The sequence below is a fragment of the Cygnus olor genome (genome assembly GCF_009769625.2).
Source record: "Cygnus olor isolate bCygOlo1 chromosome W unlocalized genomic scaffold, bCygOlo1.pri.v2 SUPER_W1, whole genome shotgun sequence".
Lineage (NCBI taxonomy): Eukaryota > Metazoa > Chordata > Aves > Anseriformes > Anatidae > Cygnus > Cygnus olor.
In genome coordinates, this window is record NW_024429070.1 from 1,251,025 (window position 1) to 1,274,344 (window position 23,320).

Here is a 23,320-nt window from a genome sequence, read left to right on the forward strand (position 1 = left end):
GCAGTCCAGCTGCGAGCTTGATCCGTTCGGCTGGGTTCCGTTCAGACTCTCGTACAGCGCTGCTCCTTCCTGATCACGTCGAGGTCACCAACTGAAGGCACGCATGACATGGACTCCTGATGGCTCTTGAACAGGAGAACCTTTATTGCCATTTTTCACCATTACATATACTTTCCCCGTAGCCCCACGCGCTGTCCATGCGCCCGAATCTGTCTTACAATTGGTTAGAGACCCTCAGACAAGCGCCTTGAGCCAGCCAGCAATTGGCCACTGCCCAAAAACTCATCTTTAACACTGTAGCCAATTTACTTTATCTCGACCTCGCTCAAGTTTTTGGTTCTACCGCTGTTTTCCTCATTATCTCTAATTCAGGGACATGTGAAACAGCGCGAAGCTACCTGCGAATTCCTTTCCCACAAAACAGCACAAAGCTCCCTGCGAATTCCTTTCCCACACTGAACCGTTCCCGGAGCTGGGGCAGCCGGGGCTTGCCGAAGGGAAGGGGCCACAGTGCTGCACAGCTGCAAGAGCCCCCAGGTCTGGAGCAGGGCCACTGTGCCATGGAGCCCCCCTTGCCCTGTGTGCTGTCAGCAGCTGTGCTGTGCCCCAAGGCCAGGTCAGAGTCGGGTACCCCCCTCCTGCCCCATCCCAGCTGGCCCCAAACCCTCATGCTGCAGGGTTGGTTTGGAGCCAAATTGGGGGGGAGAAGTCCCAACAGCCCCGTCTGCGAGCATCCCCGAGAGGAACACACCATGGCAGAGCCCTCCTGGGACAAAAGGCCCCTGACCCTTTTGTGTGTCCCCCCCCCCCCCCCATTCCCAGCATGCTGGCATGGGCTTGAGCTGGAGCAGTGGTTGTGCAGCCCGGCGCGGCAGGGCAGGCCGGTACTTACAGCTCTCTGGCTTGTCCTTCGCACGCTGCAGCAGTGGAGCCAGCAGTGTGGCCAGGGACTCTGCAGAAGCATGGGTGCAGTGAGCAGAGAAGAGCTTCAGTAAGTGAACCCTGAGGGGTGCCGGCCACCTCTTGGCCAGGACAAGCCCCCCTCTGGCTGCCCCAGCCTGCAGGTACCTGGCAAAGCTGGCAAGGACGGAGAGCAGGTGGTGAGGGCTGACCTGCACCTCCCGGGGGGTGGCTTCACCACGTCTGGAAGAAGAGGAAAAGGCTCAGGCCAGGGAGCGACGGACCCTGGGCAGCACCTGTGGAGCCCATCCGGCTCTGGCACCCACCCAGCAGCCGCTGCTTGCCAAAGACGGGCCGCCCAGCCACCTTCCAGATGCTCTTCATGGTGCAGTAGTGTGGGGGCAGGCAGGGCGAGTGGTGGCTGGCCTGGTGGCGTCTCCCGCTCTGAGTGGAAAGCCTGCTTGAGCGCCTTCCATTTGGAGCGGCACTGGGCCACGCTGCAGCCATAGCTGACTGCTGCCAGCCCCTGGGAGATCTCCCGCCACAGCACCTTGTTGGGCCGCGATGTGGAGACCATCAGCAGGGCGGCCTCCCCTGAGCCTCCCACCAGCACCAGGAGGCTGCCGACCTCTGCCTGTGTCCAGGCTCACCCACAGGGCATGCTGTGGAGGGGGCTGGGAGGGTGGGCGCCGGACAGGGCTCTGCCCCGGGGTTTGGCTGCGTGCTCCCAAGGGAGCCCCCTGTGCCCGTGCTGGATCCGCACCTGGGGCTGCACCGGGGACCACCAGGAGCTGCACAGGGAGCTGCTGGGAGCAGCCGGGAGCCACAAGGAGCATGTGCAGCCCCAGGAGGAGCTGCTGGGAAACGTAGTCCTGGATGTGCCTGCTCTGCCTGGTGGTGGGGCAGGATGAGCATCCCTTGGGGGGGCTGGGGGATGCTGCCCCCCAGCCCCGAGGGTATGGCAGGTGTGCCCATCAGGATGGCTTCCCATCAAGGCTCAGGGAGGGGACAGAGTGCCCCAGCTCCCCGGCTTTCTAGGGCTGAGATGCAGCTGCAGCCCCATGCAAAAGAGGTGGCAGGAACCACCTCTGCACACACACCCCGCTGCCCTGCTGCTTGAGAGCATACAGAGGCTGAGGATGCAGAGACAGTCCCCCTGTACCCTGATGGTGCCAGGGTCCCCTCAACCTGGTATCAGCCTCAACGCAGCTGCCCAGCCCTGATCCACGCCTGAGCCAGCAGCCGGCACTGGGAGGCATGGGGTCCCCCCATGCTGGGGGTCCCGCCTGGCTGGGGCTCCCCTTCTCCCTGTGTGCCACCAGTGCCGCGGCCCCCCAGGGCTGTGACCCAGCTGGTGTCCCGGGGGCCCCTCCAGGAAGTGACGCTTTCCATTTCGTGTCCCACTCAGCTGCCAAAGGGGGCTGGGAGGGGGTTGCTGCTCCCCCCTACCTGCGGGGCACACAACCAGAGACCAAGGGAAGGATGGAAGAGGAGGTGACTTACGCAGATCTGTGCTTGCTCCCTGTATGAGGTAATGGCACACTGTACCACCCCCTGACCCCCCCACCCCCACCCCGAGACAAGGGGTTAGAAATTAGAGGGCGATTGATTAAGAATGAATATGTAGGCAACACTCATTGCTTAATGTGTGCTATGTTTGCGATGTACTGTGCTTGTGCTGCACTTAGGCCTTGAGATAACAGGAGCCCCTGGGACCCCGAGAACCAGATCAAACCAACATTATGGTTAGACTGTGACCAAGGGCTCAGAGATAAAGAGGACTGTTTGTAAAAGGGCAAGATAAAGAATGCCAAACTTGCAAGGCCTCGAGATAACAGGAGCCCCTCGGACCCCGAGAACCGGATCAAACCAACCTTATGGTTCGGACTGTGACCAAGGGCTCAGAGAGCATGCTCAGGGAGATGAGGTGAAAAGTTCAACTCTAATGAAGACGTCTTATTTCATCCCAATGACCACCTGGACGACCACCAGAGAGTACTACGCAAGCGCAGAAGGACTGATAAGATAATCCACCATGTGGCAAAGCACTGGGAAATGGTCTAGGAGAGATATCCGTATTTTAAAGCAAGACTTATGGAATATAGACCTTATTCCCCTCTCTCTCACGCACATGCATGCACTTGTACCACCCTGCTCCTGCTCCCCCCCCCCCAGACCCACGCTTGTGTCCCCATGTGCCCTGGCCAGTATCCCATCAGGGTCCCTGGGGAAGGTGTAGCATCAGCTTGAGAAACAGCTCGGAAGCCCTGAGATGTCAGGGGAAATGAGGGTGCAGTGGGGAGCCCTGTGGCCATGGGGGACTGTCGTGGTTTGACCCGGCCGGCAGCTAAGCACCACACAGCCGTTCGCTCACCCTCCCTCCTCCCTCTCTGGGATGGGGGAGAGAATTAGAAAAAAATGAAAGCCTGTGGGTTGAGATAAAGACAGTTCATTAGGACAGAAAAGAAAGGAAAATAATAATAATAATGATAATAGTACTACTAATAATAATGTGTACTAACAAGTGATGCACAATGCAATTGCTCACCACCCGTTGACCGATGCCCAGCCTATCCCCGAGCAGCTGGTCCCCCCACCCCGGCCAGCCACCCCATATTAATTGTTCAGCATGACGTCAGATGATATGGAATACCCTTTTGGCCAGTTTGGGTCAGCACCCCCAGCCTGCCCGCTGGCAGGACAGAGTGAGAAGCTGAAAAGTCCTTGGCTTAGTGTAAGCACTGCTCTGCAACAATTAAAACATCAGTGTGTTATCAACATTATTCTCATCCTAAATCCCAAACACAGCACCCTACCAGCTACTAGGAGGAAAATTAACTCTATCCTAGCCAAAACCAGGACAGGGGGAAATGGGGGAGCCCTGAGGCCATGAGAGGAAACGGGGGTACAGTGAGGATTCTGAAAACCGTGGGAGAGATTGGGGAGGCTTGGGAACATGGGGGAAATGGGAGAGCTATGACACCAGGGAAGGAAGATCTCGAAGACCGTGGTGAGACCAGCAAGTGGGGTGCCTGTGTGCTTCCCTTGAGCTTCAGCCACCACTGCACAGTGCCCTTGGGCGCTGTCACCACAAGGAGTCCTGCCCAGCCTCCTGCTCACGGGTCCCCTGGGCCATCCATCACGGCTGCTTGCTCTCCTGTTCCCACCAGATGATTTCTCTGTGTCCCAGAGAAATGATGATTTCTCATGTCCCACAGATGGTTTCTCTGTGTCCCATTTCTCTGTGGCTGGTGGGAACAAGAGAGCAAGTGGCTGTGCTGGACGGGCCAGGGGGGACCTGGGACAAATGTCCTTGGACAAATGCCCATCTCTGCCTGGGGGTCCCAGCTCTTCTCAGAGAGCCCCTGGGATGCGATGAGGTGCAGGATCTCAAGGTGCAGCCTGGAAACCCCCTCCAGGCGTCATCAGGGCAAACAGTTCCACCCCCCCGGGATGCTCAACCCTGCACACTTGGGGGCATTGCCCAGCTGGGACAGGGTCAGCCCCACACTGACCTGTTCCTGCCTCGCTCAGTCCTGCTTAGGGGATTTGGGTCTTTGCCCTCGCTCTGCTGTGCCCCATGGCTCAGCCCCATGCTGCCGTGCACCCAGGGTGCTCTCGGGGCATGGGAGGGGACGTGCTGGTAGTGCTGGGGCCACTGGGAGGGGGCTGGATCCTGCAGCTGTGCCTCGCTGGTCCCATCTACCATGGCTCAGAGCCAACTTCTGCTTCTGCAAGCACCGGCATCACTTTGCACCCCGAGACAGGCGACCACTGTGAGAAACCAAGTTGTGTTTTTGCAGTACAATGTGTTTTTGCAGTGGAAAATCCACTAACCTTGCATATTCAAAAGTGATTGTGCAGGCATGACAGTGGCATAGCAGTGGGGAGGAGTATGCTAAGCAGATAAGGGGAAGGTCCCACTGTCCCAAAATAAGGAGGATAGCTAAGAAAAACAGGATGAGCAGTATGAAATCAGTAAAAACAAAAATCACGGGCCCTCTAGTCATGAGAGAAGAAGGAAAAAAAGGAAAAAGAAATTAACGGTTGGTCAAATAAAACTGTACATATATGGTATTGTAATAAGGGTCGAGTAGGTTGTGAACCTGTAGTACTCAGCCAATGAGGAAATGGGAGGAATCAGGTGTCAGGTAATAGGGAATATAAGGTTATGATATACTTTTGTTGTGCGCTCCTGCTTGCAGGACGCCTGCCATTGCAACTGCGAATAAAATAGCTTCACAGAAGATCCTGTCTGAAAAAAATTATTGAGATTTTTCTCACACTGCTGGGCAGTGGGAGCACCCCAGAGAGCTGGGTGGGAGCCAGCAGGGCTCAGGACTTGCCCAGCACCTGCCCGCATGGCCCAGAGTGTGCTCTACACCAACCTGAGGTTCACCAACAGGCCAGGGGGCCATGGCATGGCCAGCCAGGCACTGGAGGCAGGTGAGAGCTATGGAGCTATGGGACCCCCGCATTGCCCTGTGCTGTGCCCAGCCTCATTGATTCCATGCTCCCTGCCTTCCTCCTGCAGCCCTTGGCATGGATGAAGCTGAGAGCCCCTACGAAAACATGGCACCGGGGCCGGCACCTGTGGGGCTGGCTGGGAAAGGGACCTGGAACAACCCAGGTAAGTGCCTGGACAGGGACGGGGCACCTGGGGAGGTCCTGGTGTTGGTGGTGGGTGGTGCTTCAGGGTGCTCCCCATCCCCTCCTTGGCGAGAGGAAGCACCCATGCTGTGCCACTTGTGCCACCCTGCTGCCACCACAGGGCTGGACCAGGGAAGCGAGAGGTAGCGGTGGGTGATGCTCGCGGCCATTTGTGTCTTGCAGGGTGCTGCATCTCCGTGGGGCTGCTGGTAACCTGCCTGCTGCTGCTGGTGGCTGCTGTGGTCCTGGGGGCCTGCTGTGAGTGGGGACAGGATGGCACCAATGTACGAGGACGGGGGGAGGAGGGCCAGGGTGGGTGCCCCAGGCAGATGCCCGTGTACGTGGCTGTAGGTCCCTCTGCCCTGTCTGCCCCAAGCTGGCCAATGTCCCTCTTGCATCATGGGCTTCTCCCTCACCTGCCATCAACCATCTTCTTGTTCTTCCTTTCTGCTCCTGCCCTTGCCCTGCTCTCCCTGCTCCCTCCCCATCCCACCCTGTCCTGCTCTCCCCTGCCAGGCCCATGCTTCCCTGCCTTCCTCATCCCTTCCCACTCAGCAGGGACACCTCCCTGCCCTGCCTGCCCAACACACGGGCTGTCCTGTCACCACACCCTGGCTCACCCCGCCTCATCCCCAGACTGGCAGGTGACCCTCTGGCTGCGGGACACATCCCTAGAGCAGGCGTACGAGCGTGGCCACTTCTCGCAGGAGGCACAGGTGTGGGAGCAGAGCCTGGAGCAGATGCAGTGGGAGCTGGTGCAGGCACGAGTGGAGCTGCAGCAAGCGTGGCAGGAGGGCAATGGCAGCCGGCTGGAGCTGGGCAGACAGGAAGCTGAGCTGGCGTGTGTCTCGTGAGCCCTGGCCAGTGCCAAGAGGGAGCTGCAGGACGTGCAGGGGAAGCTCAGCGCCAGGGAGAGCACCATGACCCTGCTGCGCTCCTGCATGGCTATGCAGGAGCGATGGATCAGCCCCAGCACCTCTAGGCAGCCACAGCATTGAGGCACAGACACTGTTTTTTGGGGACAGGGTGGTTTGAAGGCTGAAGCTCTGCCAGGAGATGCAGGCCCCCACCCCCCGCCCCCAGCATCTGCAGCCTGGCAGACGCCTGAGCTGTGCCCCCATCCCCAGACTGCTACCCCTCAGGCTGGCTGCTTTACCGCGGCAAGTGCCTCTTTGTCTCGTTGGAGAAGAAGATGTGGGATGACAGCAGAGCAGAGTGTGAGAAATACTTTCAGCTCCTGGTTACCAAATCCTGGAGTCGCTGGACCGTGCCGGTACAGAGTGGTAGCCGAGGGCCCCACTCGGAGGGGCCAGACCTGCTGAGGCATTGGATGGTGCAGGGTCATCCCCGGAGCGTGGCGTGGTGGCACAGGGTGCTGGCACCCCTGGGTTGGAACAGGGCACCAGAGCTACTCAGCTTTGGTGGGGAGATGAAGATACAACAGCCTCTAAATGCCATGGAAAAGCTGCAAAAAAAAACCCTTTTGCTCCTTCTCCAGAGCTTCCTGAAGAATGTGGACACTGTGTACTGGATCGGGCTGCAGAAGAGCAGCCTGGTATGGCTCTCTGGAGGAAGGGGAGCCAGGCAGCAATGGGATCACAGATGCCTGGTTCTGGGTGGATGGCTCACTTTACGAACAGTACCCATGGCATGGCCGGGCTAACACCTCCTGCCCAAATCCCTTCTCCTCCAGCGAGGCATTAAGAAACATTTTAAATCGCACCAGTACCCAGTGCCTGGTGTGAGCACTGGGCAGTGGTGTGCTGACATGCTCAGAGGCCATGCAGAAGGAAAGCCGAGCTTCAGAGGGCTCATGCAAGCAAGAGGCAGCAAGAGAGGACAAAGGGAACTACAGGTTTTATTTGGGATCTAGACAAAGTGTTTGAGCACCACCCCTATCTCCCACACGCCTCCCTGGTCCTCCTGGAGGGGGGAAATCAGAGCTTCCCACCCGTGGGGGTATGGGGCTCCTCCCCGCCACATGCGTCACCTCCCTGGCACGCCACCGCTTCCTCTTGCGGTGTCTGAAATCGATGGGGAGGAACAGCTCTGTCTGGCCGGGTGCCCAGCCCCTGCTTGCCGTGTCCTCGGGGAGCAGGGGGCTCTCTCTGCCACCCCAAAATGTTGCTGGCTCCAGCTGTCGGCAGCTTCAGCAGGGGCTGGATGGGGCAGTGACAGCCCCGACGTGGTGTTTTGCCATACAGGCCATGGTACTCGAAGCTGAACAAGTCCTGTGCCATAATAAGCCGTGGGAACATCAAACCAGCGCCACGTGAAGGTCCGGATGACCTGCACCTCTGGATCTGCGAGAAGGCGGCAGGGCTGAGCTCCCCTTTCGAGTGACAGTGGCCGCTGGCCCTGGCAGCGCTGCGGTGAGCTCAGCCCGAGTCTGCCCAGCCCTGGGGTGTGCAAGGAGGGGCAGCAAAGGTGGAAAAAATGTGGGAAACACCATCCCTGGGAGCTGGCCTGGCCCCACTGAGCATATACCCCTCTGCTTTCCCTCACAGAACCTGCAACCCCCTCTGCTTCAGCCCTGCTGCGCCCCAAGCCGGAGCCTGCCCCATGCGCATCAGCCCCCTCCTGTGCTGCAGAGCCCTGCCCCAACCCCGGCTGAGGCGCTCCAGCGGAGCAGCATGTCCCCACAGCTCAGCCCCATGCCCGCATGAGCGAGCCCCCACAGCCAATGCTGCCGCCCTGCAGCAGCCCCAGCCTGGAGGCAGAAGCAGGGGCTGGCATGCCTCAAGCCTGCCTCTGCCAAGGTGCCCACTACACAGACTTTTAGGCTGGAGCCATCCTGGCAGCAGCTCGGCGCCAGGTTTCAGGCAGTCCAGGCAAAGCCTCGGAGCCCAAGGAGGGAGCCAGCACTGGCACCAGCATTTATTTTTTTTTGATTTTTTGCTAATTAGGGAGTAGAGCAGTGACCTTTAGGATTGCATTGTTTCAGTAGCAAAAACAGTGCCAGCACTTGCAGTGAACGTGAGACAAGTCACCAGGACTTTAAATAGTTGCTACACGTGCAAAATGGCCCTGATTTACGTTCAGCCTGGCAAGAGCAGAGGAAGTCATGTTCAGCTAGGCAAAGATGCTCTCAGCTTATTGTCGGGTCGTGTGTGCCATACTGACGCAGTGAAAACTCAATAACCAAAGTTATTAAGCAGGTATTCTTTATTACGGCGCTGGGTGTGTGTGGGATTGCTCTGCCTAACACACACACCTTAAGGGTTACTGGCAGTGTGCTTATATTAGTGGGACAAATACATATTCATTTCATTTCCCGTAAGTCTCTTGCGTATTCATCAGGTCTCTGAAGAATCATTAACATTGGTTCCTGACCCTATTCGCATGTGTACTGGAGTCCTTGGGTAGGTTCCTGACCCTATTCACATGTGTACTGGAGTCCTTGGGTGGTCGTCCGGTATACTCTGGTGGTCTTTTGATGAAGGCCATAAGTCTTCCTCACTGCTAATCTTCTGGCCTTTCCTGTCTTTGACAGACTTCAGCAGTCAAGCCAGTTCTTGCTGGTTCCCTTATCTATGCATACAGTCTTTTACTCCCCTATCTTTGGGGTCGTTAACATACAATTGTGCTAGCTAAGACCTAGGAATCAACATCCTTTATCTTGTTCCCTGTCTCAAGTTCCCCCTTTTCTTTATCCTAAGGCAAATTATTTTGCTTATAGCACTCCTCCTTGATTCAAAGTTTTCATAAAATTCTTATCAGTTTCTACATGGTGCTTGATTCGGTTACACTTCCAGGTTTCATAATCATTTAGTCCTTTTATACAGCACCAAAATGCACACTGTACTAATACACAGGTTAAGAATACTAGTATAAGCAAGATCAATATTCCTACAAACAATTGCTTAAGCCAATAAAAGTTGGGTAACCAAGAGGTCAGTTTGTTCCATAATTCTCAAAAACCCCACGAGGTGTCATCTTGAACTACCTTATGTAAGATCTTGGTCTTTTCCAAATATTTTTTGAGATCAGTCTCAATTCGTCCTGCCTCATTTACATACATACAGCAACAAATATTTATTAAAGTGCATACTCCCCCTTGGGAGGCTAATAAAAGGTCTAGTGCCTAAAATGTTCTTATTGATTTGTTCTAGTTGCTTGCCCAAAACTATAATATGTTGTCATAAATACTGGTTTCCTACTTGTGTTAGATCTTCTCCTTTGTATGGCATTTGGTAAGGCCTGCCATACAATATCCCAAAGGGGCTTAGTTTTTCCTTGGTCCTAGGCCTTGTTCTAATTCTAAGAAGTGCCATGGGTAGTGCCTGATACCAATACATATTGGTTTCTTGACAGATTTTAGCAATCTGTTGTTTTATCAAATGATTCATTTTTTCAACTTGGCCACTCCCCTGTGGCCTATACAGAGTGTATAATTGCCAATCAATCCCCAGCACTTTGCTGACTTGTTGGGTCAGTTCTGCAGTGAACTGCGGTCCCCTGTCAGATGACATTACTGAGGGTACACCAAATCTTGGTATAATTTTATTCAACAATACTTTGGACACTTCTCTGGCTTTGTTAGTTCTACATGGGAATGCTCCTGGCCATCTGGAAAAGGTGTCTGTTAGTACCAACATCCCTTTTCTTGGGAGTTTGAAAAAAATCAATTTGCCACTGTTTCCCAGGAACATTTCCCTTCTCTTTTGTTCCCATTTGGGGTTTGATTTCTGTCTGTGGGTTATTTTTAAGACATACGACGCATTGTTTCGATACCTGTCTGACAATGGTATACAAATTAGGTCCTATCCATTTTCTACTTAAAAACTGTTGTAATATTTCAGCTCCCCAGTATGTTTTATTATGTTCTCCAATTACCATCTAATATAATATGGTATCACGATTCTCCCACCATTTATTTGTGCTAAACCTGTAGGTAACATTTTCCATTTACATCTTCAATTAATTGCTTATCGATCTTAGAATATTCTACTTCATTTTCTAAGGCTTTTGTTAATGCCTGGTTTTCTCTTCCTGGTACTAGTGCCAAAATTTGACTCTCAGATGCCCGTTCTGCCACCCCTTTGGCTCCTGCATCAGCCAATCTATTTCCTCTTCCAATATCAGTATCCCTTGTTTGATGCCATTTACAGCGCATAATGGCAACTTTAATAGGCAGGTATACTGCTTGAAGTAACTTCAGTATCTCTTCTGCATGTTTAATCGAGGATGATAAGAGTCCTCTCCTTCCAAATTGCCCCGTGTGCACGCACCACACCAAAGGCATATTTCAAATCTGTCCAAATGTTAATTCTTTTCCCCTTTGCCAGCTCAAGAGCTCTTATCAAGGCGATGATTTCTGCTTTTTGGGCTGATGTTCCAGGGGAAAGAGGCTTTGCCTCAACTGCCTTATTAAGCGTTGTTACCGCATACCCTGCGAGGCGAACTCCCTGGCAGATGAAGCTGCTGCCATCTATATACCAATCCTCCGCATCTTCTAGGGGTGTATCCTTTAAGTCTGGTCGGCTGGAGACTGTTTCCATGGTCTTGATGCAATCATGAATGGGTGATCTGGAAACTCTGTTACTTAAGGAAAGAGGCTGGGTTCACAGTATTAGTGCCGAAAAAATTTATTAAACTAATAGTCCATTCTACACATTCCTTTTCTTCTTTGGTAGCTATCAACAGGTCATCTACATATTGCAGCAGTGTCCCCTTTTCCTGAAGGGGTTTTCCAAGCTTCAAGATCACAGGCTAGTTGTTTCCCGAATATGGTGGGGCTATTCTTGAACCCCTGTGGTAACACAGTCCAAGTAAGCTGAGTTTTTCATCCTGTATTGGGATTTTCCCATTCAAAGGCAAAGAGTTTCTGGCTTTCAGTTGCCGCGGGCAGGCAAAAAAAGGCATCCTTTAAATCTAGTACCGTGGACCAAACTTGACTCTTTTCTAATTTTGTCAAAAGGTTATAGGGGTTGGCTACTACAGGGTATAAATCTTTTGTGATCCTATTGATGGCCCTTAAATCCTGGACTATACGGTAGGTTCCATCTGCCTTTCTAATTGGGCCTATATGGAGTATCATAGTCTGACTCACATTCTACTAATTGTCCATATTTAAGAAAGTTATTAATTATTCCTTCCATTCCCCTTCTGTCTCCCACCTTTAGTGGGTATTGCTTTTGGCATATCTTGGGAGCATTTTCCTTTAAATCATTTTTTTTCCAAGTACTCTCCCAGGTACTCCTGTAGCCCAAACTCCCAGATACACTTGGTTCAGTTCTTGCTGGTTCCATTATCTATGCATAGTCTTTTACTCCCTTATCTTTGGGGTCGTTAACATACAATTGTGCTAGCTAAGACCTAGGAATCAACATCCTTTATCTTGTTCTCTGTCTCAATACCGATTAATTAGTATGTAAACCACTTTGCTTGAAGAGCACAGGGCTGTTAAAGGCAGGTGTTTTGGAGGTGCACCACTCCTCTGTCTTGTCCACTGGCTGAACCTCCTTTGTAGCAAATAAAGAGACAGCTTGTCTGCTGTTTGCTTCTGCCTTTACCACCCCGACACAGACCTCAGGACACAAAGCCAACGATCCCAAACCAGAAACTGGAATTTCACTAAAGCTGCCTTAATTGAGGTTGCCACTTGGGAGGCACTGAGCCAGAGCTGACTCACGGTCCCCAGGGGACACAGCCAGACCAAGTCCCTGTCACCCTCGGGGTCTGGACTCCCCACCCTGCTCAGCGCATTCGAGAGACACATGTGGCAACCTAGCTCGCTGGGACATTCATTTTTATTGAACACTTTAAATAAGCTGGGTATATATTACTAGCAATTATTACTAACAATAATAAAAAACGCAAGAATTTTACATTCACCAGTGCATTATGCGGGAGGGAGGAAAGCTGGCTCCCATCCTTGCTGGGTGTATCCCCCCTTGTCCCCCTGGCTACCCAGGAGGCACTGGGAGGGGCACGGGGTGCCCGCTGCTGGTGGGGGGCAACACAGATGTGTCCCCGCAACCCTGGTGTGGTGTTGGGGCAGGAGGGTGCCCTGCGTGCCAGAGGGCTCAGCGTCCAGGGAAACCCAAGCGGTGGCACCCTCCCCCCGTGCTGCACCCCCCCTAACATCACTACTCCGCATGCCCCTGTGGGGGACTAGGAATGTTCCCCACACTTGTGGGGAGGCAGTGGGACATCCCCCCCATCCCCTGTCCCAGGGGGCTGCAAGAGCCCACTGAGGGGTGAGCCCTTGGGGATAGGGGATGGGCCCTGCCGCCTAGGGCAGCGGTGTTATTGCACTTCAGCCCAGCCCCACTGGGACCCCTGCAAGAAGCCAGCCTGCCCGGGTGCTGCCTGCAGCCCCCCCCCCCCCCCCCCCCCCCCCCGAGGCCAATCCCATTGGAACAGGCACCTCAGCATTGCCATCATGGCCACCAGGTGAGCAAGGACAGACTCATTGGAGGGGGGAACAGGACACAAAACCCCAGGCTCACAAAGCCACCCCACATGCAAGGGGAGCTCCCAGGAGCACCTGGCTGCAGTTGTAGTCCCCAGCACTAGGACTGCGCTCCTGGCAGCTTCAGGCTGGGCTCTGCCAGCATCAGCCCCCGGGGTTTCTGGAGGCGGCCATGGTCGTGGCAGAGGAGGCTCTTGGCCTCGCAGTTCAGGTTCTGGTAGTGGGGAGGGCTGGGCGCAGGCCGGTGGCAAACAGAGGTGAAGCTGAAAGGCCCCAAGCAGCAGCCGGGGCAGGACAGCACCTCGTCCTGCTCCAACGCAGTGCCAGTGCTGTGCCCGGGCAGCATGGCCACGTGCTCCGTCTGCTCCAGCGCTGCTGCCGCACAGGGAATGCTGAGCTGGGAGAAGCCACTCTCCAACCTGCTGCCCCCGGCCAGTGGCTTGCTGACCACCACATGGTTGTTGTTGATGAGCAGCCCATTGGGCACCCACAGCTTCATTTGCCAGGGCCGGGCACCTGAGGCCGCCGTGTGGATGAATTTGCTGGTGGCATGTGCCAGAGCACAGACCTGCAGCAGCTTGGGACTGTGGTCCATCTGCTCCTCCGCTGTGGGACTGGGGGGGAGGCGTGAGTCCCACTTCCCGGCTCCCCAGCATCCTCCCGGCTCCACTTCGGGCTGGGGGGCTGGGCAGGAGACTCCACGCCCAGTGCCAGGCCCCCGTGGCAGGGCAGCTCAGGGGAGGTGGGCAGCGAGTGGCACTTGTGGGGGGCTGAGACAGGCACCAAGAAGTCACACTGCACCTCTACGGCTGGCTCGGGCGTCATGGGGGAGCAGAGCTGCAACGAGGCCGGGGGCGGGCAGGTCAAAAGTAAGCGAGATGACAGACTTGCTGGGCGTATCAAAAAGCTTGATCTTCCCCCCCTTCAGGTCCTCACGCTGGGAGAAGGGGTTGATGTGCAGCGGCGTCTCCTTTGTCCTGGCCCCGCCACAGGGCTCAGGCAGCTGCGGCAAGGTGGGCAATTTGGAGGGGAACATGTCGGACTGGCTGCGGGACAGGTGCTGGTCCGGCTGCAGGTGCTGCGTCCCCAACTCGTGCAGGGGCGACTGCTTGGCGTGGCTGGCAACCCTCCCGGCTACCCCTGGGCAGGGGCACAGGACCGTGTGTGTGTGTGTGTCACTGGCGCCCTGGGTGTGCCCAGGCACCATGGGGCAAAACAGGGAGCAGCCCAGGCAGTGAGAAGTGGGGCTGCTTCCTACAGACCTTCTACCCCAGCCTGCTCCCCAATAGCTGGTGGGGTGGTAAAGGGGCACCCCCCCGCCCCCGGGACACCCACATACCATTGAGAATGGGTGCCATGCTGGGCACGGGCAGGCTGTCCCTGGTGCTGAAGAGGGGGGCCCCAAAACCCTCGGTGCCTAGCTGGTGCTGCAGGATGCCCTCCAGGCACTGTGTGATTTCCAGGAATGAGGGGCGGGAGGTCTGCTCCATCTGCAGGCAGGATGGGTCCCCATTGAGGTCTGCAGCCCACCCCCCCAGCCCTTGGGGTGCACCACCTGGAAGCAGCTCCAGTAGGCAGGGAAAGGCATCCCCGATGGGACACCAGGATTTGGGCATCCCCGCAGCAGGGGCTCACACTGCAGCAGTGGAACGCCATCTGGAGGAAGGCCGCTGGGCAGTCAAGTCCCACCATGGTGTGGAAAGCAGTGACATCCAGGCCAAAATCCTGTGCCAGGGAGATGGGGAAGAGTGAGGCCAGGTGCCACAGGGCAACACGCCATGGTTGCATAAAGGAAGGAGGGACCCTGGGGTAACCCAAGCAGGGGGAAGGTTGCAGGGTGCTGGGACACAGATCCCTCCTGCTCTCTGCCTGAAGGCACCCACCCTCCTGCCTGGGCTGATTCTGGGCTCCGAGGACAGGTTACGGGCAGAGAGAATCCCTCTTGCTGCCAGGAGACATTGGGGATGTGGTACCCCCACCCCAAGATGTGGGGTAGCTCTCCATAGCCTCTGCCACAGGCAGGGAGCTCTGCTCATGTTGGTCCCCCTCGTTTGGTGACATGTCCCCAGCCCCAGGTCCCACCGCGTGTCTTCCTTGCTCCCTGTCCCAGCGAGTCACCTCGGTGCGGGGCAGGTAGTCGGGGTCCGCGGGGACACGAGCAATGGTCTCACACAGGATGATGCCATATGCAAACACATCAGCCTGCAAAGAGAGGGGAGTCATGGGGGGTCCTGCAGCCCAAGGTGATGTGCCCCTGCTTCTGTGAGCTCTCCCTGCAGAGCGGCACTGGGTCCCCACCTCTTCGGCACCCTGGGGATGCCTGTTCCCATCCCTCCATGCCCCTCTGTGTGCCCAGCTGACCCCAGGGCTGCAAACCCTGCAGACGGCCCCATGCAGCATCACCTTCTCATTGTAGATCTCCCCTCGCAGCACCTCAGGCGCCATCCAGTACGGGGAACCCACCACAGCCAGCGGCTCCTTCTCACTGCCCTCGCTGGGGGACACAGCAGGATGTCAGGGGCCCCCATCCCCTTGCCCATTCCCCCCAAACCTCCCTCTCCCTTCCTGCGCCAGCAGTCCTCCATGCACCCCGTGACTCATCTCTCCCTGCCACCAGGCCACCCACACCATGCCCTTTCCCCATCCCCAGACATATTCATCTGTCCCATGGGTCCCCAGCACACGGGAATCACCCCACTGCCCCCATCCCTGCCCTTCTAGCTGGACCCCAAAAGTCCATCCCTCCCCAGCTCCTGCTGGGGAGCTCCTCCCCATCAAGCTGGAACCCCTTGCTCCGAAGATGGGGACGGACAGGCAGACACCACCCATGCACCTGTAGGTGGGGATCTTCTCCGCCAAGCCGAAGTCGCCCACCACAGCTGTGTAGCCACTGGCCTCGCAGCGCACCAGGCAGTTCTGGGGGGACAGGAGGACCCTGTCACACCGCCAGCCCCCACCTCACCAGCCGCCACTCCTGGGATGCCCTGGGCACCGTGCAGCTCCTCAATGTGTACGGGGAAGCTGGGGCAGCAGGATGGACCATACCTTGGAGGTGAGGTCACGGTGGAAGATGCCCTTGGAGTGCAGGTAGTGCAGCCCACGGGCAATGTCGAGGGCCAGCTGGACGCGTGTGGACCAGGAAAGGGGCACAGGGCTGTCCAGCAGCTGCTCCAGGTTGCCGCCGTTGATATACTGGTGGAACAGCCATTGCCTCGCTGCACTCCCCCTCTCCATCCCTTAAAGTTGGGTCCCCACCTCTCCACCTCTCTTCCCACCCCATGGCACAGCCACCCTGTCCCCACGGAAACCCCCAGACTCGCGGCCGCCATCCCGCTCTCACCTCCGTCAGTGCGTGCAGCTGCCCCTGGTGCACACACACCCCCATAAACCTGCAAGACAGAGAAGGGCTGAGAGTGGCCCGGGGGGGGGGGGGGAGGACAGACGGGACACAAGCCCCAGGAGCTTGTCCAGCCCCCCAGGCTCCAGGGAGTGGGACCTACCTGAGTATGTTGGGGTGTGAGAGGCGGTTCATCAGCTGCACCTCCCGCAGCATGTTGCCCCGGTTGCTTGTCAGCTTGTTCATCTTCAGCACCATGATCTGCCCAGACTGGTGGTGCCGCACCTGCAGGGGGGTACAAGGGAGGGCTCAGTACCCCACACATGGAGCACCCCAGGGACCGACAGAGTTTGGGGGGGGAGGCTCTCACAGCCCAACAGCACCCCAAAGCCCATGACACACAACCCCACCTTCCCTGAGGCACCCCACTTGTTGTGCTCCCCCCAACACATGCCCAGACCCCCAGAGACATGCTGGCAGTTACTGCAAGTTGAAAGCTCAGCCCCAGAGGTGCAGGACTGGGGCACAGTCAGGTGTGCAGCACAGTCTGGCTTTTTTGGCTCAGCATCACAAGCCCAGCCAGACCCCAAACAGCTGGTGGGGGGTGAGGGCAGAGGGGATGCATCCTGCCCAAATCAGCCCCGCAGGGCACAGTGCTTGGCCGAGGCCATATATTTAGCTGGCTCCAGCCCAATGCTGTTGCATGAACCAGGAGTTGGCCCCCTGCCAGGAACAGCAGCTGGGAAGGCAGCCAAGCCTGGACACCCCTGGCCCCCCCACCCCACATGGGGGGCAAGGGACAGGCACGGGGGCCCCAGCTCTGGATAGGGGACAGTACTGGGGATCCCCTCCTGAGCGGGTGCAGGGGGTGGGATGGGACCCTGGTAGCAGCTGCCCCCCTGGCACGCAGGGAGCTGCACACGGAGGCGCAGGCATTCTTCGGCGCTGCTGTCAGCTCGACGCTCTTCTCCTTTTTAGTCGATGCTGGTTGAAGCTGCTGTGCCTGTGCCAGCCCCTGGCCTTCCGCATGCTCCTTCCTGCCCCCCTCCCTCTGGCAAAACACAAAGGGCATCTGCAAAACAACAGGCTCCCCAAGCACGTGCTGCAGAGATGGGGACAGGAGGGACACGTGTGCCAGGGATGAGACGTGTTTCACTGACAACCCCAGCCCCATGAGCTCCTGGTGGTGGGCACCAGCACCTGGCACATCCCAGCATGCAGAGCCAGCTCGTCCGGCAGGCAGTGCTGCCCTCCCACGTGGCATGGGGCTGGCGGGACCAGCTGGGTCACTCCAGCTTGGCACTAGCAGCTGCCGGGTGCCGACACCTGGCTCAGCCCCACAGTGCTGCCTGGCACAGGGTTGCCGCGCAGCTGCAATTGGAACGCCCAGTGGCATGCACTGTGGCACTCCCCAGTTGCCGTCCACTGTGGGAAGGGCATATCCAGGCCAACAGCAGTGGGGAGCATCTCCTGGTGGGTGGTGACTCACTCCAAGTGGCTGAGTTGTGCCCACAGCCCAATTCCTCACCAATAAACCTCCTGCCATTGCAATAGCCAAGGTCAGGCCTGAGCGCACCATGTGGCATCTAATGTAATCCTGGAGGATCCTGTGGGAGGGAAGCTCTGGGGAACCCCCCCCACCACCACCATGGGATCTCTCCCAGGTATCCCAGTGAGTCCCCCGGCAGTGCAGCCCGGCCTTGGTGCTCGGAGGGTCCCAGCACAGCCCCACCCGCAAGCCCACGGGGTCATCCATCACCCTGAGCTCATTCACAAGCTGTCCTGCCATCTGTCCTGCCCACTCCACGGCTGGAGGACACCCCTGGTCACGCAGGAGAAGGGGTGATGGTCCTCTGGCCTGGCAGGTGGCTTCCCACACACACTGGCCTCTTCACCCAGCACCGTCAGGGGCTGGCACCATCCCAGCACCTTGAATGCCTTCCAGAAGCAGTGACAGCCCCTAGACGTAGCAAGCCACAACCCCAGGTGACGCAAGCCCACGCTGAGGGGGTTTCCATCCCCTTCCCGTCGTGTCCGTCTCCCCCCCCCCAATGTCGGCATTGAAGGGAGTGGGCAGCAGAGCCTCCCCAGGTAGCATGGGTTCCCCCCTCGCCTCTCCACACTCTGGCCTTGCACACAGGAATTCCAGCACATTCCCCGGAGCTGAGCTCAGCCTGGCACTGGGGGAGGCAGCAGCCCACCAATCCCTACCTGGGAGCCAACCCTCACCCCCCGCCAATGCCCCCCAGCCCCCTGTGGAGCCCCCACACCATGCACCTAGCGGGGGGCACCCCACCCGACCTGCAGCCCCCTGCTCCCCATCCCCATCCCATCTGCTGCTAGCGCTGCCCACATGGGCTGGGGGAAGGGATGGGACTGGCTGCAGCCCCAGCCTGGGCACAAGGGATACAGGCCCTTTTAACAGCAGAAATTAGAGTTTTGTTTAAAGAGCATGCTAATCAGAGTGAGCAGAAGGCCTGGGTCCTCCCTGCAGCCGGCACTCCCATCTAAACGCAGGACAAAGCCCCCAGAGGGGCTCGGTACCCACCGCCCCCCCTCAGCACTCCTCTCCTGTGTCCCAGCCCGGAGCTGTCTTGCAGGGACAGTATCCTGCACCCCTGCTCCCCGTTGGGCAGCATGGGAAGGTGCCGAGGGCAGGTAAAGGAACACACAATGCTGCAGGCAACTCCATAGCAGCTGTGCCTAAGCTCCCGGGTATCCCAGTAGTGCAACAGGTCTTTTACTGGGCAGGACTGGAAAAGCTGCTCATCATGCGGAAAAGGCGGATCATTCAAGAAAAACTGAATTGCTGCTCCTGGGCCTGCCTCAGCGAATTTGCTTCCTCCCTGCCTGCCCTGGTTCCCCCATCGGTGCCACCTGTGCCATGCCACTCCATCCTGCTTTGTGAAACAAGGCAAGGTCCATCGATGAAGGGCACCAGATGGCAAGCATGCCATTAGGAGTAAATAGAAAATCTCAAAGGTTTGCAGGGAAGCTGACAGAGACAGGCGGGCAGGTGCCATGTCACAGCCCTTGTGCACGGTCTAGGCATGCCGAAGGGCCGCATTCCGGAGCCAGCATCTCCATGAGGACAGTGATGTCCAGGCACAGCCCCCGGGGGGGGTGAAGCCAGGATGCTGCCTGCAGCCTCCATGCCTGCTGTGGATGGCACACGGAGAAGCAAGCAAGGGATCTGGGGAAAAGATGCAACAGTGGTTTAAGGGATGGAGAAAATGTCTGGCACAAACACACCAGGCTCAATCTGCTCCATCTATCATAGAGATGGAGAGGCGGCTTGCTGCAATGTCCGCGCACCCTAGAGAATGGGTGGGCCTGGCGCCTCCAAAATCACACTGGGGAAAGAGAAGAAAACCAGCTGCTGGGGAGAGAAACCAGGCCCAGCTTTGCAACAGTGCGGGGCCCAGCAGGAAGCAGCCCCCGGGGACAAGGGCAGCTTTCCATCGTCAGTGCTCCCGTCTGCTCTGTGCGGCCTCTCCAAGAGATGCGCTCAGGCTCTGGCTGCACCAGGAGTGATCCTGGGAATGCTGTCAGATGGCTGTGCTGGCACCCACTGCCCTGGGCCAGCTGTGTGCCAGGGCATGGGTTCAGGTCCCCTCCTCACCCCCCTTCACCCACCCACCCCAGCTGAAATGAGTCAGGACCTGGTGGCTGTATGGAGGAGGGAACCGCAAGCACTCACGGCCATGGAAAGCGCTGTGGGAACAAGGGAGGTGGGAGAAAAGGGGGTCCTGTGCTGCCCTGCCAAGCTGCATCCTCCTCGCGAGCCTCGCCAGCCCCAAGCTCAGAGGCTGGGCCTGCCCCATCATCCTGCTGAGATCTTGGCCTCAACCCACCATGCAGCACATAACCCCATCTGGCCTCCTCCTGGCCCTGCCTCCCACTGCTGCCTGCTCTAGGCCCCAGCCCCAGCCCCTCCGCAGGCACGGCCCCACCAGGGGGAGCAGTGCTGGAGCGCAAGGAGCACACTGCGGCTCCTGGGGGGAGGGTGAGCCAGGGGAGCAGGGACGGTGAACAAGGAGACACCTTAGCCTGGCAGAGACAGGGCAGCATCCATTATTAAAGAGCTGTATCCACACCTGGCATTATTAAATCCCTCTGCTCCCAGGTGCCGCCACATGCTTCCAGCCAGGGATCGATAACAGGAGCCTGGCCAGTGGAGAGGCCATGGCCTCGTGGGAGCGACCGTGAATGAGTGTTCCCCCTGCGTCCCCACCCTGGATCCCCGCTCCCCACAGGCTGCTTCTCCCACAGGCAGGATCCCAGTGATGGCAGCGGGGTCCTGGCTGGGCAGAGCTGCTCTCGAAGCTGCTCAAAGTGTAAGGGCGGCACTTGCCCAGTGGTTTGCGGCATGCTGAGTGATGACACTGAGGACAAAAACAACACGTGCATGCACCTCCCCTCAGCTGGGGCACAGCGGCAGTAGGTGGGTGCCACTGCTGGGACCCCAACCTGTGCATAGCCACACGCAAAGCGTCCCTGCTCCGGCAGACTGTGCCCGCCCACCCTGAGCATCAGATGGCTGTGGCACGAAGGCAGCTGCGGGGTGACAGCCGGGGGGGCTCTGCAGCATCACCCCACTCTTCCCACCCCTCTCACCTTCAGCGGGCTCCCTGTGTACCTAACCAGGGATTGCCCTAGAGCGACTGCACCTCCTGCCACCGGCACACCTAGACCCCACAGCGGGCTCTGGGCACCCCCCCGGGGCTGTCTCCCCCGGTAACCCCGGTGCAGAACAGATCTGCCGCTACCCTCATCCCTCTGATGGAGGGACAACAGCACCGGCGGCTGCGGGGCTCCCCCAGCATCTCCACCAGACCCCCCCCCCCCCAACCCCATCGCGGCGGTACCGGGGACGCCCGGACACCTCTCCAAAGTCCCCCGGCGAGCCCCTGGGGGCGGCGCATACCTTGAAGACCTCGGAGAAGAAGCCGGCCCCGATCTTCTCGCAGTAGAAATCGTCGATGCGCGCCAGGGTGGAGACGGCGCTGCGCAGCGCCCGGTACGAGGAGGGCCGCAGCCTCCCGCAGCCCGGCCACGGCCCCGCCGCCTCCCCCTCTCCTTCCTCGACCCGTTCCCCCCTCAGTGCCATCCCAAGCCTTCGCGGCAGCTTCTCCCGCTCCATATCGGCCCCGCCGAGCACCCCCAGCGCCGTTCACATCCCCCCAGAGCACGGCGCTGGGGGGGCTCCGCCGCCACCCGGTCCGGCTCGGCCCGGCGCTGCTAGCGACGGGGACGAGAGGCCGGTGGGGTGCGCAGTGCTCATGGCCCGGTGGCGAAGCCCCAACCCCCGCCACGACCCGGCGCTGCGCCTCCGCCGCCCCCGAGCGCAGGCGCCGGCGGGGCAGAGCCGGGGCGGGTTCAGCCCTTAACTCCTTGGCGGTCGCCGGGACGGGCTCTGGTCCCTGATTACAGCCAGCCAGGCTCGGATGGAGGCGGTGGGCGTGTGGGGCTCTTGCCTCTCCCTGTGCGCCCACCCCTGCCCGGCTGGTGCCCCTGGGGAAGTGGGAAGCGCAGCCAAAACGCCCCGTGCCTCTTGCACCCTGCCACGTTTCTCTCTTTCCCGTGAGAGAGGGAGTTAGGAGAATCTTATCAAGTAGAGATAGAGCGCTGACGGCATTAAACTAGGATGCTACTTAGTGTCTTTGCTAACTATGGTGCATTGTGCAAATTAACTAAAGCAAGAAGCCTTGGGCCCCTTACCAAGGTCAGTCTCTTAATAAGAGTGTGAGCCTATCTTAAGAAACTGGTAGAAACCAGTCCTGCGGATGGACAAGAGCCAAGGAGCAACTGAGTCTGCGCAAAGACAAGAGGTCAACTAGCGGTGACGAGGAAGAGTCATCAACCTTCATCCCCACGACCCCCGACGACCACCACCAGGAGACACTGCGCAAGCGCAGATGGGAGGAGTTTATGGAAATGACTCCTTGGAACTAATTTTAATATGAAGCGGGGACAGGCGTATGTATAGGCGTATTGTGAAACTTCATGCATATGTAACTCTTTGCTGCATATAACCATGGCAAATTGCCGCATCAGGTGCGCATGACTTTGGCGGGACTACCCCCCTGTGCTGCCCAGCACTGAATAAACATACCTACTTTACAGTCTTACTGATTGTGGATTCCGTTTTCCGCAAGTCAGTTTGGCGAGCCAGGCAGGAGACGCTCTGCTCGGCTGCGGGATCGACTGCGGAGCAGACGCCCCTAGGTGCACCCCGAGTATTTTCCTCGGAGGAGCCTCCACTCTCAGCTGCTCACCGCAGGAGCAGACAAAGACCTCCTGAAGCCGTGGACAAATGGTATGTTTTACAGTACAGGAAGGGCCTGTAAGTTGTACGCGTGGCCGGGGCAGCTGGTAAATCGCGCAGAGACATCTGGCGTGTAGCATAGTCCCCATATGGGAGGAGGGTACCTTACAGACAGACCGATAGAGCGGTCAAGGGAGATTTGGTGACCGACAGAGTGCTCAAGGGGTATTTGCTGACTGATAGAGTCAAGGGGGATTTGCTGACTGATAGAGCGGCTGCTAGCGATCTTGGGAACAGATCAAGCAAATCCGAGGTTACCGCTGCATCCCAGTTTTGGGAGCCAGGACGGACCTGCTAATGACTGTATAAGAAGCAGGAGAAGGGTAAGCGGGCCTCTCAAAATTGTGACAAGGTTACTTGGGTAATATTTGCAGCTGCTGGAGGGATATTAATTGGAGTGTTGATAATTGTATGTCTTATTTGTGGATGTCTGGGTATCTCATGTTGAAAGCATTTGTGTAAGTGTATGTATTTGAGGCAAAGTATTGTTGTGAAGTGAGTTACTCCACGAGGAACACGGCCGGAGACCATACAAACAAGCTTGGTTATTGTTTTAAGTGATATATTCTTGTGGTATGAGCGAGAAGTGCAAGGGGACTCTGTGATTGCGTGATTGCATTGTGTGAGTGAGACGCAGCATCGCTGCGAAGAGAGTGAGAAGTTCTGATCTGCGGTTCCATATTCTCCG

The 23,320-nt window shown here is 57.7% G+C and overlaps 2 protein-coding genes and 1 pseudogene across 6 annotated transcripts; 1 reads left to right on the plus strand and 2 right to left on the minus strand.

Annotated features, from left to right (window-relative positions):
• Positions 1-666: 666 nt before the first annotated feature.
• On the minus strand, positions 667-2,908 carry LOC121062905. Its single transcript, XM_040543207.1, is given in 2 exon segments — positions 667-1,336; positions 1,338-2,908. Coding segments are annotated over 2 exon segments (756 nt in total). The 5' UTR covers positions 1,892-2,908; the 3' UTR covers positions 667-1,134.
• A 2,353-nt stretch (positions 2,909-5,261) lies between these two features.
• Positions 5,262-7,893, plus strand: LOC121062883 (annotated as a pseudogene).
• An 817-nt stretch (positions 7,894-8,710) lies between these two features.
• LOC121062903 (dual specificity testis-specific protein kinase 1-like) lies at positions 8,711-21,903 on the minus strand. Of its 5 annotated transcripts, XM_040543203.1 has the most exons (10): positions 21,232-21,893; positions 16,468-16,589; positions 16,308-16,356; positions 16,013-16,159; positions 15,801-15,883; positions 15,371-15,461; positions 15,086-15,169; positions 14,603-14,692; positions 14,307-14,457; positions 8,711-13,804 (listed from the first exon to the last, which is right to left on the minus strand). In XM_040543203.1, the coding sequence occupies exons 1-10, from the start codon at positions 21,445-21,447 to the stop codon at positions 13,758-13,760; spliced, it is 1,080 nt and encodes a 359-aa protein (XP_040399137.1). In that variant the 5' UTR covers positions 21,448-21,893; the 3' UTR covers positions 8,711-13,757. The 5 variants fall into 5 exon arrangements, with proteins under 5 accessions (XP_040399137.1, XP_040399136.1, XP_040399135.1 ...); XM_040543202.1 differs by having other exon boundaries at positions 14,307-14,692; positions 21,232-21,903; XM_040543201.1 differs by having other exon boundaries at positions 15,086-15,461; positions 21,232-21,902.
• Between the last annotated feature and the right edge of the window lie 1,417 nt (positions 21,904-23,320).